The sequence below is a fragment of the Labrus mixtus genome, chromosome 15 (assembly GCF_963584025.1).
Source record: "Labrus mixtus chromosome 15, fLabMix1.1, whole genome shotgun sequence".
Classification (NCBI taxonomy): domain Eukaryota; kingdom Metazoa; phylum Chordata; class Actinopteri; order Labriformes; family Labridae; genus Labrus; species Labrus mixtus.
Window position 1 is genome coordinate 21,737,422 of NC_083626.1, and position 18,673 is coordinate 21,756,094.

At 41.7% G+C, this 18,673-nt stretch overlaps 1 protein-coding gene across 1 annotated transcript; it reads left to right on the plus strand.

The window, feature by feature from the left end:
- Nucleotides 1-450: 450 nt before the first annotated feature.
- On the plus strand, nt 451-18,496 carry bltp3a (bridge-like lipid transfer protein family member 3A). Its single transcript, XM_061057513.1, has 21 exons — nt 451-684; nt 3,124-3,286; nt 4,476-4,514; nt 4,624-4,715; nt 4,842-5,031; nt 5,428-5,568; nt 5,702-5,872; nt 6,106-6,286; nt 6,475-6,561; nt 7,295-7,465; nt 8,865-9,010; nt 10,220-10,361; nt 10,672-10,865; nt 10,994-12,195; nt 12,320-12,504; nt 12,590-12,717; nt 12,827-12,977; nt 13,282-13,547; nt 14,032-14,140; nt 14,326-14,396; nt 15,738-18,496. The coding sequence occupies exons 1-21, from the start codon at nt 641-643 to the stop codon at nt 15,852-15,854; spliced, it is 3,990 nt and encodes a 1,329-aa protein (XP_060913496.1). The 5' UTR covers nt 451-640; the 3' UTR covers nt 15,855-18,496.
- The last annotated feature ends 177 nt before the right edge of the window (nt 18,497-18,673 follow it).

The following is an 18,673-nucleotide window of genomic DNA, read 5'->3' on the forward strand; positions in this document are numbered from 1 at the left end:
TAAACATAATATAATATTAAATACAAAGTAAATAAGTACTAAAAATATCAAAACTAAGAATGTGAATATATACAACCAGGATTTAACTAAGCATTACTAGTCTTAAATAGGAAGATTAAATATAACCTCTCTGGTGTAGATCACATTTTTGGGAATTTATTTTCATTGGTCACACATTTATTTAATTAGGCCTAAATAAGTAACACATTCAACATGTTTTTAACCAGTGCAGTGTTGTATTTTAATGTAAATAAAAAAAAATGATTGGTGATATTTTCCGCACTTCCGCCCGCAAGCTGGCTATCCCCCGAAACTCCGGAAGAGGGCGTCTTTGTATCGTCGAAGCTGATCTGTTTTAGCTCCTGAAGTAGTGTGTGTTCAAATCTAAATGTGTGTTTCTGTGTGCATGTCTCTTCGTACGTATGTATGTATGTGTGAGTGTGTGTGTCGGTGGATGTGTGAGAGAGTGAAAGAGGGTCAGCGGTTGTTCGGTGGTTAGCGAGATAGCAGTTAGCCTGTGCCGTCTAAAAGATGCACACAGCTAGCGCTATGGACGATACAGGGGCGCCTGGAAGCTAGTATATAATTATTTCAGTGGGGGAAAAACGCTGCTAGTGTTAGGACACAAACACTAGCAGAGATGGCCGGGATTATTAAGAAACAAATTTTGAAACATTTGTCAAGGTAAGTGTCTTTTATGGCGATGTGTTAGCAGATTAGCTCAGCTGAATGATGGTTTAAACATTCAAACATTAGTTCTGTTGTTACATTGATTTCCACAGTGGTCACCATCCTTTAGCCTGACGCTAACATGTCTGAGCACAGTCTCGGGGACAGGGACAGTGAACGCAGCACAGCCCCTAACACAATAATAACATTAACCTTTATTACTTTTTCCATGTGAATGCACATGTGTGGTTAAAACTGGTAAATGTTACAGACGGATGTAGCTTTTAAAAGACGATCCATTGGATTCTGTGGGCCGTAAACGTTGTTGAAAAACCCAAAATATCGCATCTTTAAGATTGTCTGAAGAGTTGTCAGTTTACTCAAATCTATCTATCTTCTATGTTTTGCTAAAAATGTTATCCACTAACAAGACAAAATCAACTTTTCTTAAATATACAGTTTATTTAGGGTTGACAGCCTGTACTGTAGTGAAGTCTTATCTTGCTCACCTACTTTTTTTTTTTAAAGGCAAAGCATAAAAAATCAGCTTCTCTTTGTTTCACATCCTTTATTTAAGCAGCATTTCTTCTACCTTTGCTAATTGTCTCCACATGAACAAATATTGGATTCAAGCCACCTTCAGCATCCTCTCCAGAGCTGGCTGCAGCATCTTATTCCTCAGTATGTGATGCTGCTGCTCAGTCATGGCATAGAGCCTGCTGTTTTTATTCTCTATTTTTTTAATGTTTTAGTTTCAGAATGATCAGCATTTTCTGTAGCTGTCAGTTTGACACTGCCGAGAGCTGATGGGTGGAAGTGAAATGTTGATACTGTTCAAAAGGCCTTTGTGTTCTCATCCCTGCTGTTGTCTCTATCGCTGCACAATTCTGATAATGCTTTTTTGCTCCACGTAGGAGAAAGTGGACACAGACTTGGTGAACAGACACGCAAGGATAGGCATGCAATACTTGTTAATGTTGTTGGTCATGCGTGTTCTTTAGATGGAAATGGGGCCTAGCAGTCCAATCATCTCTTTAGTTATCTTGTTCTATACTGACAGAAATAAATCCCTTCAAACTTTTACAGTTATTTTTATCGTTCTGTTTATGTTGTCAAGTCTTTCGCGTCACTATCTGATTTGGTGTGGAATAGACTATATAACAAACAAGACCAACACTTTACCTACCAGCAATGGTACCCTGTTAAAAGGTTCTTATAAGTGAACAGCTGTATTAAATTGGTTCAAATAATTGAATTAAACTATAATCTACAGTGCACTGCTACAACCACTGTTGGTTCAAACCATAGACTATGTAAAGATTATTATTTACAGTCTGTGGTTCAAACCGACCACTGATTCATTTTGCATTGATTTTTATAATTTCATTCTGAATCCAAACATTTATGGTTTCAGGAAAGCTTGCACAATGACTTCTTTCTTGATGCTGATAAGCTGTGAAAAGAGAATAAAGTGAATGGCTATTCACTCTAAATGTAATTATTCTCAGCAATTATGCAACAATGCTGCTTTTATAAATGTTTGCACCACAGTTGTTTGATTAGATGTTTTAATAATGAATGACAGTAATTGGAAAGAAGAAAAAGGCAGTTGTATTAAAACTCTAAATCTTGACAACATTGTATAGATGAATTAGAGCTGTTGAATATTTCCACATGTGAACTAGCTCTACACTCAATACTTTACTTATACAAGGCCTTTTAATGGGTGTCATGGGTGCTGATATGAAATTTTAGCGAAAGTAGTATCCCCAAATGTTGCCACAGTAGATAAAAGTTATTTTTATATATAGTTATTTTTTGCTCAGTGTCTGAAGGAAGCTTTTAAGCTCTGACTGGATTTTCAGGCTAATCAGTTTCAGCATGTTAGTAGGAACAGCTATGTCATATGTTTTGAAGAAATGAGCCACGTTTACATGTACTGGTGTGTTTAACATGATGTGAGACACATTCTGTAGCTCTCCAACATTCGTTTTAGTCTGCTGCCTTTTCGACACTCCTCTTGGTTGATCTCTTGAAATGTTATGGGGATTTGCCAAAACAGCATTTAGTCATGTGATGTGTGTGAAATTAAAATACTTAACACATGGATTTGCTCTTATGGCTGCTACGTTTACCCTATGTGGGATTGTAGCCTCGTTCTGGTTCCAGCAGCAGCGTCACTGAGGTGAGTTAAGATCGTAAGCAGAGATGTGCGAGTCTAGAAAGGAAGCTGCTTTCCCCCTGTTTCCTTTGATGACTCACTCAGCTGCACTACTTCTCGTCCGGGATGCATAATTGAATTTATTTTCTTGTTTCTGTTTCCAGATCATCAGTGACGTACTTTACTGATGATGTCAGGTGTTTCCCTTGATAATGTTTAATGAGCCTCGTACTGATTTAAGATGTGAGTACTCACCATGAAAAGCTTTGTGTTCACTTTATGTTGTTATCCAGGTTCACGAAGAATCTGTCCCCGGACAAGATCAATCTGAGTACACTGAAGGGGGAGGGGCAGCTCTCCAACCTCGAGCTTGATGAAGAAGTTCTGCAAAACATGCTCGACCTGCCCACCTGGTTGGCTGTCACTCGGGTCTACTGCAACAGAGCCGCCATCAGGGTATGTAACTGACGAGTCAAACCTGATAGTGTACAGTAGCTGTTCTGACAGTTTCCCCTTTTCTGAATCTACAATAAAAAAAAAATACAGCCGGTAAACAATCACTTTAGTAAATTTCAAAACAACAAACACAGATTATGTCGTTGGATACGTTGTTTTCCAAAGCAATGGGGTCATAGATGAAATGAGAAGTGGCAGTAACAGAGAGATAAGCACTGCTAGAGGCACCACTGAGGATGTTTTGATCCTTCAGACCAGCACTGGTTGTTGATAATAGAGAAGCGAGCAGTGATTCAGAGGGACACAAAAGGCCAGAGGCCAGAGTGATCCTGAGATAAACTGGCTGCTGTGCACTGAGCTGTCAGGGTGGCTGGTTTGTGTTCCCCGGATCATCTCTAAGTACTACATGTTTTGGAAAATTTTATTCGATTTCTATTGATGTAACTGAAGTGTGTTTATCACTTTATCTCAATATTTTGAAAGGTTGTTTTAAAGGGAACATTGTCAAATAGTGTAGGACAGCATTGCTTATAATAATACATTTTTATTCATGACGTTTATTTAAAAAAACATTCCTAGTAGAGCTTGACTCTAGGTGTTTTATGTGTTGTTATACCCATCTCCATGATCTTCAGCCTGACTGAGTCTGTCATAAATGTGGCATTCTCTTTTTGAACTATATCATGTTGGTGAGGTTTGTGGTGTTGCCACAAGAAACAACAGTGCTGACTCTCATAGCAACCGTTCAAAAAAAATATTCTCCTTTGCAGCTGCTTTCTTTGTGTTATTCACATTTTCTTGTTTCATTTTTTTAACATTTCTTTAAAAAAAAGCTGTCACTGAGGCCAAAGTTTCTTTAACTTTTTAACTATCAATGCAACATGCTCTTTGCTGTTAGGTTCCCTGAGATGGTAGTAGAACATTAGTGGACTTCTGTTACAGTATAAGTATAGGTAACTTTATGTAAAGAGAGTTTTTTATCGAACACGGCCACAAGTAGTTTTGATGGAAGTCTCAAACTGACACGGTCTGTTTTGAATTAGGACATACTTGTATATCATTTTTCACTTGTAGGAGCTTGATGTTTACTGTGCCCGTTTGCCCAGTGAGTGATAAACGGTGCAGTATGCTGCAGTGACAAGTGTTTGTGACTGACCTCGTGGACCTCCCTCTTGTCCTTTCTTTTTAGATACAATGGACCAAGTTGAAAACCAGCCCCATCTGCCTGGTATGAAGTGGCTTCTTTTTGGTGTCTTTCGAAAAATGTTAACATTAAAATTGGGCAAAAAATAAAAGGAGAAGTAACCTGAGTATTGATGCTTCCTCTTTTTGTGCAGTTCTTGGATAAGGTAGAGGTAGAAATGAGGACATGCGAGGAGCCCCGCCCACCTAATGGCCCCTCTCCTATAGCAATCACAGAAGGCCAGAGGTAAGCCTGCAGGAATATTATGTTATGTCAACATATCTCGTGTTGAATAATCAGCTACATCCCATGTTATGTGTGTGTATGGTGACCATTGCCTTTTCTGCTTATGTTTGCGTCGTGTGTTTACAGCGAGTACGGCTTTGCGGAGAAGGTGGTGGAGGGCATGTCTGTTCGGATCAACTCCATCACCATCAAGGTGCAGTCTCGTGCCTTCCATGCCTCTTTTGAGCTCTGGCAGCTACAAGGCAACAGCCTCAACCCCAAGTGGCAGCGCAGTGACCTCCGCTACACCCGCGTCACAGACCCCAAGAGAGGAGAGGTACAGAGCTGCACACTTTTATCCCCTCTCTTTACACACGCTCGAGCTGGACGTTTTACGTAAAAGCCAAAATGAAAACAATATTTTACACACACACAGCTATAGCAGACAGTTAATAAATCAAATCATCCATCTGTTTAGTTTTTTCTTAGCTGCAGAGACTATATTGGGAAGGACAGCCTTTCAGAATGAGCTCTTGTAATCTTTTAAGCTTTTAAGGAATTTTATTATGTTTCTTCCTCTGTTAGGCCTGAAACTTTGCCAAATATTTCTGTGCTTAAAAAAAAAAAATCCCTTTCTGCACTGGTTCCAATAAATACATATACATTTAAGAATATGGTGTTTCTTTGTGTTGCTCTTACAATGATTATTTAATTTGTTTATTGTTTTTCTAAGGTGTTGACATTTAAAGAAATCAACTGGCAGAGTCTTCGGATTGAGGCCGATGCCATTGAGAGTGACGACCAGGACTTGGGTAGCACCCCTTTGCGGCTCATCACCAATCAGGGTCGCATTCGTATCGCCCTGAAACGCAGAGTAAGGCTTTTGCTGTTACCACTCTTTGACCATTCTATCATGAAACAGGTTATGGATCCCAAATGTGTGTCGGATCTAAATTGCAAACGAGTCGTCACGAGACTAAGGTCAATGCTTTATTGTTCTCTTCCAGCTAAAGGACTGCAACGTGCTGGCCTCCAAGCTGCTTTTCATTCTGGACGACCTTTTGTGGGTGCTGACAGACTCTCAGCTCAAAGCCATCATCCATTACTCCAAGTCTCTCAGTGAGGCCATGGAGAAGTCTGCCCAGCAAAGGAAGAGCAGGACTGCTGAATCCCTACAGGTCCTGACTTACTCCTGCTCTAAATATTGGGAGGAAAATCACTGCAAAGTAGAATAATCAAATGTGTTTACAGACCTTATAAGTACCCGATATGTTGAGACTATATGAAAAAGTTTGTTACTTTAGATGGAGCTTGCTAAATATATTCATATAAACAATATATATATTTATTCCTCCCTAAATGTGACCAATACATTTGTTTTTAAAACATGTTTCCTCTCTTGTGTTTACAGACTGCTCCTCCATCACCTGGCCTCCACAACATTTGGGCCGACCCCCCGCCTGCTCCGACCGGCCCCCCCAACACTACAAGTCAATACTTTGATCTTTATGACGTCAAAGAGTCTTCCTACCACACCTTCATATCTCGCTTAGACCTACACATATGCAATGACAGTTCTTCACTGGATGAAGGTCAGTTGTAAATAAGTCACCATGTTGTCAACAGTATGAAGTAACTCAAGTCGACCTACGCTTTATTACTTCCCTATGAATGCGAGACTTGGTGAATAAGGGAATCCTGTACACAGAGTGAAGTGCAGAGCATTTTAAAGGTAATTCAATACAAGAGGGTTTAAAACTAATCTCGTGGTATTTCTTAGATGCGTCTCCCCCACCGGGCTTGCAAGGTGCCATGCAGCTGACGTTCAAGAAGCTGGGTTTTGACTACTATCCCATCCACAGACCTGGTGAGTGTAAAGACTGACTTTCTTTCTTTTCTGACTTTTTTTTATTTATTTTTTTAGACTGACCGCAGCTTACCCAGAGGCTCCATCTTCCTCCCAATTTAACCACAGCTTTCATTCAGGCCTAGCTGTTAGGAGGATTACTATTCAAGCAGACTAATGGTCTGGGGAGAGTGTGCCCTGCGTCATTATTCTTGTGGAATTCCAGAAGTGGAGAATGTAGAGCAGCAGAGCCTCTGGAGCTTATTATGGTCAATTAAACAAAGATAGAAGAAAAATAGAGTTAAATAAAACAAAATGGCTTCATTCAAAAGGATAGTTTGGAACATTAATCTGATCAGAGGAAAGATTAATATATCTACACAATACAACTTTATACTCAACTTTTATAGACATGTAACCAACCATAGTGAGTGCTTATACGCATGAATACCGTGTTTGAAATGTGGCCAGATTTGTTGGCACAAGAAAGGAATTTGTCTGTAGTACTTACATACAGGAACACAATCACAGCATGCTAGAGATTTCATGCTGTAAATGTGAGCAGGTTTACGCATGCAGCTTTTAAATTAGACTAAAGCTTAACAACCAGCCGTCTGCATGAAGCCTATGTGGTGCCATGGCCTGTGTGTGCAAGGTTGTGGCGTTTCCATCAGGTTTCCTTCACAGGAAATTAGTTTAAAGCCTAGATTGGATTCTAAATCATATCTGCCCTTTTGCCGCTTTTCTGACACAGCTGATGGATGTCGACACTGGGAACGCCACTGTGGAGCCATGGAGAGTCAGCTTCAGTGGGCTGCCAAGCTGCTGGAGGAGTACCAGAAGAGAGCAGAGGTTTCTGGGTTCCCTGGGCCGCATAGTGAGGTGCCCCAGCCAAACAATAACTCCTCTGCAAGTACGGGTGCAGGTAGGGGGCACTACCTATAACTAAAACATATGGCTTAATGTCTTGGGTGATAGCTGAGCACAGATAAAATGATAACCACACACTAAAATGTAATAATAAAACCAGGGCTCAACTCAAACATGATCAAACACTGTGTAATGTTACTCTTTACGACTCAAAGTGGACACCTGACCATCATGAGAATGAGCTTGTCATGCATCTTCTTCTAGGAATATGGTTATTTATATAGTTTGACCCCTTCCTTTTGTGTTATGCCCCCCCCCGTGTGAGTCTGTGTGAATCTGAGTCCATTCAGACAAAAGAGCATTTGTGAGGTCAGGCTCTAATGTTGTACAATAAGGCCTGGTTTGCAATTAGCCTTCACATTCCTTTCCGAGGTCCTCAATGGGATTGGGGTCAGGCTGTTGTGTGGGTTGGTGAACTTTCTGCACACAAACTCAACGAACCATTTCTCAATGGAGCTCTCGCTTTGTGTACAGGGGCACAGTCGAGCCGGAAAATCAAAGGCCTTACAAAAACTGTTGCAATAAACTTAAAGGGATTGTGTTGTATCCTGTAGCTTAAATAAGTCCCGTTACTTGAACTGATGGGTCTAACCCAAACCACAAAAGATAGCTCCAGATTGTTATCATTCTTTTCTCTCCTCTGCTGAAAATTTTAGTAAGCACTATACATTCAGGTAGGTGGAGTTCTGGCAGACCCCAAACCCTAATTCCTACATCAGACTGCTAGATAATAAAGAAAGATTTATCACTCCAAAGGACACCTTTAAGCTACTTCAGAGGGAAGTATCGGTATGCTTAATACCACCCAAGCCTCATGCTCTGCATTGTGTAGTGTGATGAGAGCTCAAGCTAACCATGCACATGGGCTGATGTTGCTTCCAGAGTCAATTTGAAACTTCAGAGCGAGTGATGCTGCAGATGAGAGCTGCTTTTACATGCTGCAATCTTGAGAATTCCTTCTCCCTGATCTGAGAGTCTTCATGCTTTACCACGTTGTGGCTGAGCTGCTGTTATTTCAAGGTGCTGCCACTTCACATTACGTTTGCCTCGGGATCGATAAAGTAGGACAGAAACACAAATCACAGGCGGACTTGTGACTGAGGTGGCACCCTGTGATCGTGTAACGCATTCTACATGTTGGTAGGGATATCAAATGACTTTCATCAATATAGGTGCTCCAACCCTATCATAAATCAATAGAGGACTCTGTAACAACAACACAGAAGATAGATAGATAGATAGATAGATAGAGACTTTATTGATCCCGAGGGAAATTCAAAAGACAAATCCTAATCTGTAAATGTCTTTCTGAACATTAATATCGTGATCTCATTAGAAACAGACTATCTCTTCGTTTGTAACAGATTGTTTCCTCTTCCATGTACTCTCTGCAGATCTACAATCTAGTCTCAAATCGAGCCCCGCAAACACGGAGGGGGGGTCCAGAAGGAGCTCTGTCGCAGCCCCTGCTGGACCTCCACTGAAGAGGCTGCGATCCTGCTGTGTGGTGGTCAGGATGGACGACGTGAACATTCACCAGGCAAGTTTGACTCGTTAACTGATTTGATTTACCTGCTTTAATATCAGAGGCTTTACTTCAATGAAGGGGCGGAGGGAATGAAAGAAGTCAGGCAGATCCTCTGACAGGGCTGGAAGTTACTCTGCTAAATTCATCTTTGGCTGTGATGAAGCATCGTGTGTTTTTGGACTGATTAATTAATCAAAGATGGGGTTTATTTGGAAGTGTTAGTATTGAATTAAAATTAATGGAACCTGTCAACATATCATAACATAACTGTTGATAGTAGATCATTGAACAGGGACAGTTTCATCAACCAAGCCCGTTTAATTATTGACCAGTGGCATGATCAGGATGGCGCCTCTGTGAAATAGCTTTTCCTAAAGGACTCTTAATGTCTGTGTGAAAAAAGTGTGCATCAGCTCCCCTCCAAACAGTAGCTTCACAATCAGCAAGCATGCCATGGGTGTCATGTGCTGCAGTGTGCAAAGTACTTGTAGTTAGCTGAAGGTTTGCCAGATAAGAAGCCCTGCAGACATCTGGCTGACAGGTCTCCCAGGGGAAACAAGACTCTCTTTCAAACAACCATCTGCCTATCTGATATGTTTGATTAGATTGCTCATTTCTTAAATTGATGTGATGCTGTGTTAATATGTTGTGGGACCTGCAACAAGGAAATGATTAACTGAAAACCACAGCCTATTAATAATTCCTGACATTTTAAGCAAATTGATTCCTTGTCGGTATAACACATCATTACAAAGAGTATGCAATCCTCTATATGCCACTTTATTTGACTGCTCTTTAGCCTTTATATCTGAGGCTGAGGAACCCCCCCCCCCCCCCCCCCCCCCACATGTGTGTATTACCCTCTCAGGCTGCTTCTGCAATTTCACTTTGGACTTTTCTCACTTTGCTTCATAAGAAAACTTAAAAGTTCCACGGTTATTTTAGCCTCAAGTAACTTTTAGTTCCCCATATGAAGAATCACCCAGGGGAAATTCTTAACATGTTTGGGTCTCCACCTTCAATTCATGAACGGAAGCCACTTATTTTCAGACTCGTGTGTTAAGTACTGATATGATAAGATACTGTTATGCACAATGTCCTTTCATAAAATAAAATCTTGTGTTTCTTGTTAATCATGTCTGGAATAAAGCGCAAACAAGCTTAATCCATTATTTAGAGATATTTCTGCCACAGCTCTAACATCTGCACCTCAAATTTCAGGTGTCGACAAGAGGCCGTCAAAACAAGAAGACCCAGTCTTTGTTGTCCTGTAACCGTAAATCCCTACGTTTGCCCGACAATGTGCCAGCAGTTCATCTGCAGTTAACAGAATACTACTTTCCTGACAACCCCAGTGTATCAGGTATCATGCATCAACATAATCAACCATGTTTTTGTTTTCAACTTATCACTGTTTTAAGTTTAGTTGTGTGTGTTGTCTGCTTTACTGATGACATGTTTGTAATAACAGCACAATCTTCCTTTCTAATAACACAGTAATACAAACCTCTCTCTGTATTGGCCAGATTTCACAGTTATTGGCATTTATTGAGAAAGAGATGGACTTTATTTTGATTGCTTGTTAATAATCAGATTGGTGGTATATTTATTCCGTAGAAAGATTTCATGAAAAGTGAAAATCATGTATCTCTTACCTTGTCACCTTCTTCCAGTACCTACAACAAACCTGTATGCCCAGCTGAATGGCCTCCAGCTGTGTGTAGATCCAGCCAGTGTGCTGTGGATCAATCTGTTTTCCAGAGGTCTGCTGCACACGCTGGACCAGGTCAAAGCTTTCTACCATCTGCAAGATAGCAGCAAGGCTGAGGAGCATGTAGACATCTGTATGGATGCAACTCAGCTCAAGGTGAACAAACAGTTTTTTTCTTTCATGTTGGAAATATTTGTAATGCCCTTTTTTTCTCATACTCAGTTGTATTCTAGACAAAAGAATGTATTTTGCTTTAATGTGACCACTTTTGTTTCTTTCTATAGCTCGTAATCCCCTTGGATTCTTCCATATTGGACCATCCAGAGCGTCCGCAGTCCCTCTCTGTCACCGTGCCCCAGATGGTTCTCAGCAACACTCCTCACTGCCCTAATGGCTCCAGAGCTGATCTCAACAGCACCTTTAACAAGTTTGCCAGCTGCCCTTTCTTCCATACAACACCCCCCTGCCCTTACCCAAGAGACCGGAGTGCCTTCCACCCCGTCCCGTCCATCTTCCTCCAGCTCTCTCAAGAGACGGAGCCCCTACCTCTGGACATAAAGAGGCTACGATCCCAGGATATCTGGTCTCTCAGTCTGTCCCGTGTGACCTTCGGTTTTGATGGAGCGCGGCGATTCCCCAAAGGCAAAACCCAACCTTTTGTCGAACCCTTTGCCATGTCAGTTTGGATTTGTCAGCCCCCTGCCTTTGGAAATAATTCACCGTCTTCCTCCTCCAGTCCCAGCAGAGACCATCATGCTTCCCCAGAGCAGGAAGACACTTCAGTTGCCTCATTCCACTTTTTGGCCCACACCATCACTCCAGTGAAGATGTGGCTCAACCATTACCAGTATGTGGCCCTGCTGAGGATGAGGGACACCATGGCTCGGCTCGGGGCAGAGCTGGGCAGGGACCTACGAGATGTTAAGCAGGCTCACGGACAGAAGACAAAACCTTCCACGGTTTGTCTTGCCCTCCTGGTGGACTCTGCTGAATTGGGTCTCCTGTTGCCAGCAGTGTGCTCAGAGCCTGAAGGAGAGGTAGCCCACACCCCAGAGACAGACAGCCCGAGCATTACAGACTCTGACATGTCTCCCACTCATCGCTCTGAAGGTGTCCCAGAGGAAAATGGGTTGGAAAGCGCAGTCTCCATCAATACTGCCAATGAGAATAATTACCAAGACGAACAAGGTGGGATGGTGGAGGAGGCATGTGAGGCAGTGGAGGACAATTTGGCAACACAGGAGGACACCCTTGTTCTCTCACCTGCGCTCTCACCCGGACACTCCCCTGGCCTCTCCCGGGAAGCGTCCACCTTCAGCCTGGAGGGAGAGCTGTCCAGCGCCATTAACGTCACCAAGGATGTGACCAAAGATGCCATAAGTGCCTCGCTGGACCTGACCAAAGGGGCGTTTTCAATTACAAAAGATGCCTTTAGCATGCTGAGTCGTGGCTCAGGGATGAGCAAGCTATTCAGTCCGCAGGCAAAGTAAGTGCTAGTGCTCTCCTGCTGGGCTGTCGGCAACATAATAATCTTTGTGTGTCTGGAACCCATGCTGTGCACCGCATGCTTTTACTGGCTGTTTCTTACCAACTGTCTTGTGTGTTTATAGGGAACAGATCCAGCGTTCAGAAGGGCCCTCCCCTTCTCTGACTGCCAGCCCGCACCACAAGTCCATGAAGCAGTCGCCGTCCCAGCATTCTTTTGATAGTGCTATCATGGATGGCAGTCTACCGGACGAGAATCTCTCAGTGCATAGTGACTTCAGCGAGAACTTTGTGGTTCTTATAGACTCAGGTGCTCAAAAAAATACAAAGTTGCTAAGGAAATTTCTCCCTTACCCAAGGTGACACCTACTTTTAAGTTTGTCTTTTGTTTCCAGAGTCCATGGGTCCCAACAACACCTCTATGGGAAGTCTTGGCAGCCCGATTACAGGGACAGAGAGACGTTCATCCGCTGAACTTAGCAGCTCTTTTTCCCAAAGTACCGAGGATGTGTCTCAGGATATGGTGAGTAACTATGCTCCTGTAATAGGATGTAAACGATTTCTTCAACTCAAAATTAACTCAAGCCGTCATGCCAGTGGTTTAAATGGGACATTGCTGTGATTTGTTGCAGTCCTCAGTGTTGGTGCTGATCTTGAGCGGAACCGCCTGTACCATGGAAGTAAAGGGAGAAGACCAAGTGGTGGCTGTGGAAACAAATAATCTGACCCCTGTGCAGATGGGAAACATCAGGGTAGCAGACCTGCATGCTGGACTTATACAAGGTGTGCTTTTATTTGATCTATATTTGATTTTGTGCTGGCAAACTCAAACAAAATGATTGCCACTGAAAGGCAAAGAACTTATGCTTACATAGGATTTTTTTATAGGAACATGAGAAATGAATGGAGATGTAGAAGCAATCCTGTGAACTCCTGTGAAAGTTTTATTTTAACTTCAAATCAGAATAGCTGATACTTCTAATCACATTGTCTCAACCTAAAATAACCCTGATCGAGGTTCCAGTATGGAAAGCACGATGGAACCTGTCACAGCAGGCTGACAAATGAACCTCATTTGTCCCTGCAGCTTCAAGTGGATCCTTCCAGATGCAGAACGGCCCGGGCTTCAGAGGCGCTCCTGCAGTGTGCATGCGATCAGAAATGGGTCCTTCTGCCGCCCGCCACTCGGCTCTGGCCGAGTCTTTGGGCTTCCTGGATATCCGAGTGCAGGACTTCCAGGCAGAGCTGTTAGCCTCCACCGTGTCAAACATCGGCCCTTTCCTCGAAGATGAATTCAGTGTTGATAGTCAGCCAATGCAGTTACACTTGAGCAATATCACCGTCACTATTAAGGTGGGTTGTTGATACTGCCTGGAATCAGAGTCATATTGTTGTGAAATAGTAAAACATTGTATTTGACCTCACTGTAATTACATGATTACGTCTGATATATCATGTGATCGGATGTAAGCATATTTTTCTAACAGAAAAATTATCTTCTCTGCTACATTCTGTGGAAATACTAACCCTTTTCAGGCTGCTTTTTTCACCAAAGTGCTGTAACTAAGCTCAGCTGTCATCACGTCTTTGTACATGTACCCCCCATCACGCCTCTGCAACATTCAGTTTGAAGGCAACGCGTCACAGGGGCGTTAATATCGCGGCTTGAAATGGTAGTCTGCATAGAGCTACTGAGAGGTTAATCCTGGTGTAATAAACTGAGTTGACCTGCTTTATTGACTACGACACTGGAGAGTGAAAGGACATAAACAGTATTGGTATCGGATTAGTGTAAATCCATGTGCTTCACTGTAAGGATCTATTTTGTTTCTTTTAGGATGATAGTCCTAAAATCTACCCAACAGCCCCTCAGCCAGTCCCGGCCTCATTCGTGGTAGATAAGCTGCTCCTGGAGCGCGGTGAAGACGGCATGATGAGGCTCAAAGGTGAGAAAGAGAATTGCCTAATTATTTTTACATGAGGCTTGTGCACCATTTTTAAATGTTGTGCAGATAGACTTATACTGTAGGTATGAGCAGGATCATGATGTGTAAGAACCAGCTTACAACATCTGCTGTAACATGAAAGCAGAACAGAGAGTGATCTCTACCATTACCATCTGAACCTCCAGCAGGTGTGCCGGTATATGGAGCAGACGACCTTGGTTTCTACAGTTTCTACTCGGGTCAACAGCAGAAAGAGGTAGGGGAGACCAAGCTGTACTGCACATTCAGCTTCATCTCTGTGTGTTGGTAAACTCTCTGTACAGTAGTTATTACGTCCAAAAACAACAATCTTTCTTTTTCGATCAGTAGGTGAGACAAATGGCCTAAAAGTTGATCATTTCCAGCGATTGATCATTTAAAGTAACTTAGGAATATGAAATTAAAAAAGAAAGCAATGAAAGAAGTCCTTTTAAAACAGTATAAATGTTGGAACAAATTACTGTGGACTGTTGATTCCATAGATTTATCAAAAACATGGTTATAATTAGACGTGTATTGTGCTTTTAAACGACAAGTAGAGACGTCAAAGAAGCTTAACAAAGAATGACAACGAAACAAAACAGGGAAAACAATACAACAAAGAAATAATGTAAGAGAAGGAGGAGGAGGAGGAGAACAGGCTTTGTTAGTGGTTGAAGTAGGCGATGTTGGAGAGGTGACTTTTTAGGGATTTCTTGAAGGTGGAGAGTGAGGGGGAGTTTCTTGGAGTGAGTTCCAGAGGGTGGGAGGTTTGCATCAGCAGACCTGAGAGTGCGGCGGGTGGGAGTGTGCCGGTGGAGTAGCTCAGACAGGTAGGGGGGATGACAGGTTATGGACGGCTTTGTAGGTGATGATGAGGAGTTTGAGGTGGATACGCTGGGGGATGGGGAGCCAGTGGAGGTTATGAAGGACGGGGGTGATGAGGTCACGGGTGCGGGAGTGTGTGAGAAGACGAGCATCGGAGTTCTGGATATATTTTGGTTTCTTTAGCGTTCTCATATAATTCATTGTATTAGAATTGTGGAATCAATTAAAAAGAGAAGTGAATGAAGTCAGTGATGATTATTCTGCAGACTTAATAATAAATAATATCAGCAAGCACAGGAAGAGGCTGCAACGTTATCCTCCAAAATGTGCAGCTGTTGCCGAATTCCCAGTCGCTGCTCGGTAATTCAGCAAGCGAAAGGTCGTCTTTGTTTAATATCTTAATGTGTTTGTAAGAATATCAGCACTGTCCCAATAATAGGACTGTGTAAAGCTCAGCATTGCATGTCCACAGAGCTTTTTGTGTCTTTAAATTGTATCTGCCGGTCAAGATCTTGAAACCTCAGCTTCTTAACGTTTCAAGCTTGAACTCATGTTTAAATCTATCTCCTCTGTCTGTCTTAAATACAGCTGTATTTCCTGGCTCCTGTTACTGGTCACAAGATTGTGTAATGGAGTTCTGATTACACCTGTTGCCGTCTTTCAGAATCTGATATCTGCTCCACTTAGCCTTTAGCACCTTGCCAAAAAAACTGTAGCCGCAACTAACCAATCTGATAATGTGCCGTTCCAGATAAAAGCCTTGGAGTCGCAGCTCTCTGAAGCCAAGTCGGCTCTCACCCAGGCCCTCAGTGACAAAGACCGCCTCCTTCTGGAAGTCAGAAAGTATGATCCCACCTTTAATCTCTGAGCCTCTCGGGTTTCACACATCGTACTTACAGTTTCTCCGCTGCTGCTGAGGAACAAGTGAGGGGATGTCAGCAGGACTCGTTCACAGTACGTCTGGACATGTTTGAGAAGAAGATGACTCTTGAGTTGCAGCGTTGGATCACTTCCAACTTATACATGAGATTACAAAAGACCCCCGTATAATGCTCATACTAAAAATGGGAACCTAGAGGATTAACTCATAGATACATTAATGGTACTACTTTTTTTATCTGGCAGTCTAGATAGTCCTCACTTCAGTGCTAAACACCAATCACTCTCATTACGTTTTCCTCCAAATCAGTGTGAACAGTGAAGTTATTGTGTGGTTTCAAGTGTTTTGTCACACAGCATGCAAGGGGTACCGGTAAATATCATCAAGCTTTAATTCTCTCCACTTCAGTATTTGTGTTACAGAAAATGTTTTAGGTCGAACACATGTCAAAACCTTCTCTTCATATTTACTGACACTGCCAGAACGCTACTAGGACCATCAGTCGCTCTTTCCCCAAAACCCACCTTCCTGTCAAGCATGCTTTGTGAACAGTGCTAATTTAAGCTTAGCACAGAAACAAAAAATAGACTTTGTTGTACTGACTGCTTGTGTGTTCCTTTTCATTTTAAAGTATTATAAAAAAAATAATAATATCAGCTGTTACATGTTGAAAATATGTTGTAAACGGTAGGGAAAAAAACGTTGCACTTTTGAAACAAAAAGAAAAGATACAGCTCAATGTTCCACCTCGGATTGCTTTATCAGCACGGAGGAATGGTCAAACACTTTTGCCATGTTCTCACCTTTCTCTCAGAAAGCGGGTTGAATCATTCCCAGTGTTATTTAAACTTTGTGTTGTGAAATGTCGATCATGCTGCTTTTGTACTGTGAAAACAACGTGCTCTGCGGTTGAATGTTCCCTCGAGACGACGTGTCGCCTTTCCATTTCTCCCTCAGCTGAGGAGAGCAGGTTGAGAAGCTTACGTTTTGGAACTGGGTTATTCAGTGTTCACGCTCAGCCGTTTGGTTTAGAGAAGTTTGGAAGGATTAAACCAGCTACCAGAGTTATAAAGACTTGTTTGTTAGCTTGTGAGGAAACAAGTCCGACGCACATTTATTAAGCATAGCACAGTTGTTACACATCATGAACTAAAAGTTTGTTCTGGATATTGTTTTACTTGTTTATAATAATTTATAGTTCTTAAAGCATGTTTTTTTAATTGTTATACAGTGTTTTGAAGCCATATCAATCAAAGAAAATGTCATGTTGAAAGACTGTGGTACTTTTGTGGTACGTGCACACAGACAATGTAATGACCAAACTCACTACAAGCACTGATCACTTTCAGTGTTTCTGTGTTTATTCCTGATTTTCTGCAGATTTTCACTACCAGGCCAGTTGCCGGATGAATATACCTGTAAAGATCTATTTTCCATGCATACATTTGTTGTATGCATGTGATCAAACAATGATGGATTTGTTCATCACAAAGACTGTAACAGTATAATGTTCATTTTATGAACGCTGTCATGAAAAATGTGTCTCTATGAGCGACATTTTATGCACAACAGTTCTATTGTTCAATCAGTGGCTTTGCATTCTGCCTTTGGAGGTTATCCATCTTAGTGGTTGCAAAGCTGTGAACTTACTTTCACTTACATTTGTCTTTGTCCCACTATGTGCGTGGGAGACCCCTGGTGGCGGTGATTTGGCATTGCACTCCCCATTCCATACATTTTTTTTAATCTTTTCTTTCTCTTCTTATTTAAAACACTGGTTGCCTTGCAAGTTATGAATGACAGATTTGCATTCTTAAAGGGGAATGTAAAATATTCAAGCAATAGAGAGAGAGCCTTGTTTTAACCAAAAATATTTAAAGAATGGTAACACTACCAATTTTTCATCCTCCATTTTTAAGTTGAATGGTATAAAAGAAAAAATAAATCTACCTGACTCTCACTGTTCAACTGCATGTGGACTCAATACATCCTCACTCCATCAGTGTAATAAAGCAGAGATACTGCCCTTTAGCCTCACTGTTACGTGTATGTGTGATCTCAGTTTTTGATGTTGGTATTTTTGCATGGCCTTAGCGGAACAAAAGATACACTTACATATTTTGTTTGCAACATGTAGCTTTGAGAGTCCAGTTTCCTCTCTCCTCAGTCAAGCCTCAGTGTTAAGTAGCATCCATGTTGTGTAGACAAACTGGTTCTCTGAGTTCCATCTGCTCTTATAACCTTGCAAAATGAGGAGATGGACAGAGAATCAAGCAAGGCTCATGTAAAGAGAAGTAGTTTTTCTCTCTTTACTGAAGACTGACCTGGAAATCCAATGCATGTTCTGAAGTGATGTATAGTTTTTGCCTTGTGAATTAGTTGCACTTGTGTGAACTATTCACTGGAAATTGCACTTGTTTTCACTTCAAGGATTGCAGAAGAGTCCTTGTGAAATCTTCCTTACTGACACAAATGTTGGACAGTATTTTGTCAGTTGTGTGGTGTTACGTTGGATTTTGTAATGTCTTTATCACTTCTTTGAGACTAATATAAAAACTGGTTCTGTGAACCAAAGCTAGTATGTGTACAATATTGTAAAGGTGAAATAAAAGATAAAACTGCTCAACACATTTTAAATTGTGCTCTAGTTTAATGGGAAAATGCATTTTCTTTTCTTGTCACAAACCATTACTATTGAATCCAAGCATCTGTAGGCATAAGACCGTACATCAAATCAAACACCTATAGTGTGCTTGAATGACTTCAACAAATAAATGTATAATCTTCTAATTCAACCATTTGGATTT

Bases quoted from the DNA above. Each gene is read 5' to 3' on its own strand.
- bltp3a (XM_061057513.1), top strand. From the start codon at position 641: ATGGCCGGGATTATTAAGAAACAAATTTTGAAACATTTGTCAAG. The intron at 685-3,123 runs GTAAGTGTCTTT...GTTGTTATCCAG, and splicing joins ATTTTGAAACATTTGTCAAG to GTTCACGAAGAATCTGTCCC. The intron at 12,505-12,589 runs GTGCTCAAAAAA...TTTTGTTTCCAG, and splicing joins TGTGGTTCTTATAGACTCAG to AGTCCATGGGTCCCAACAAC.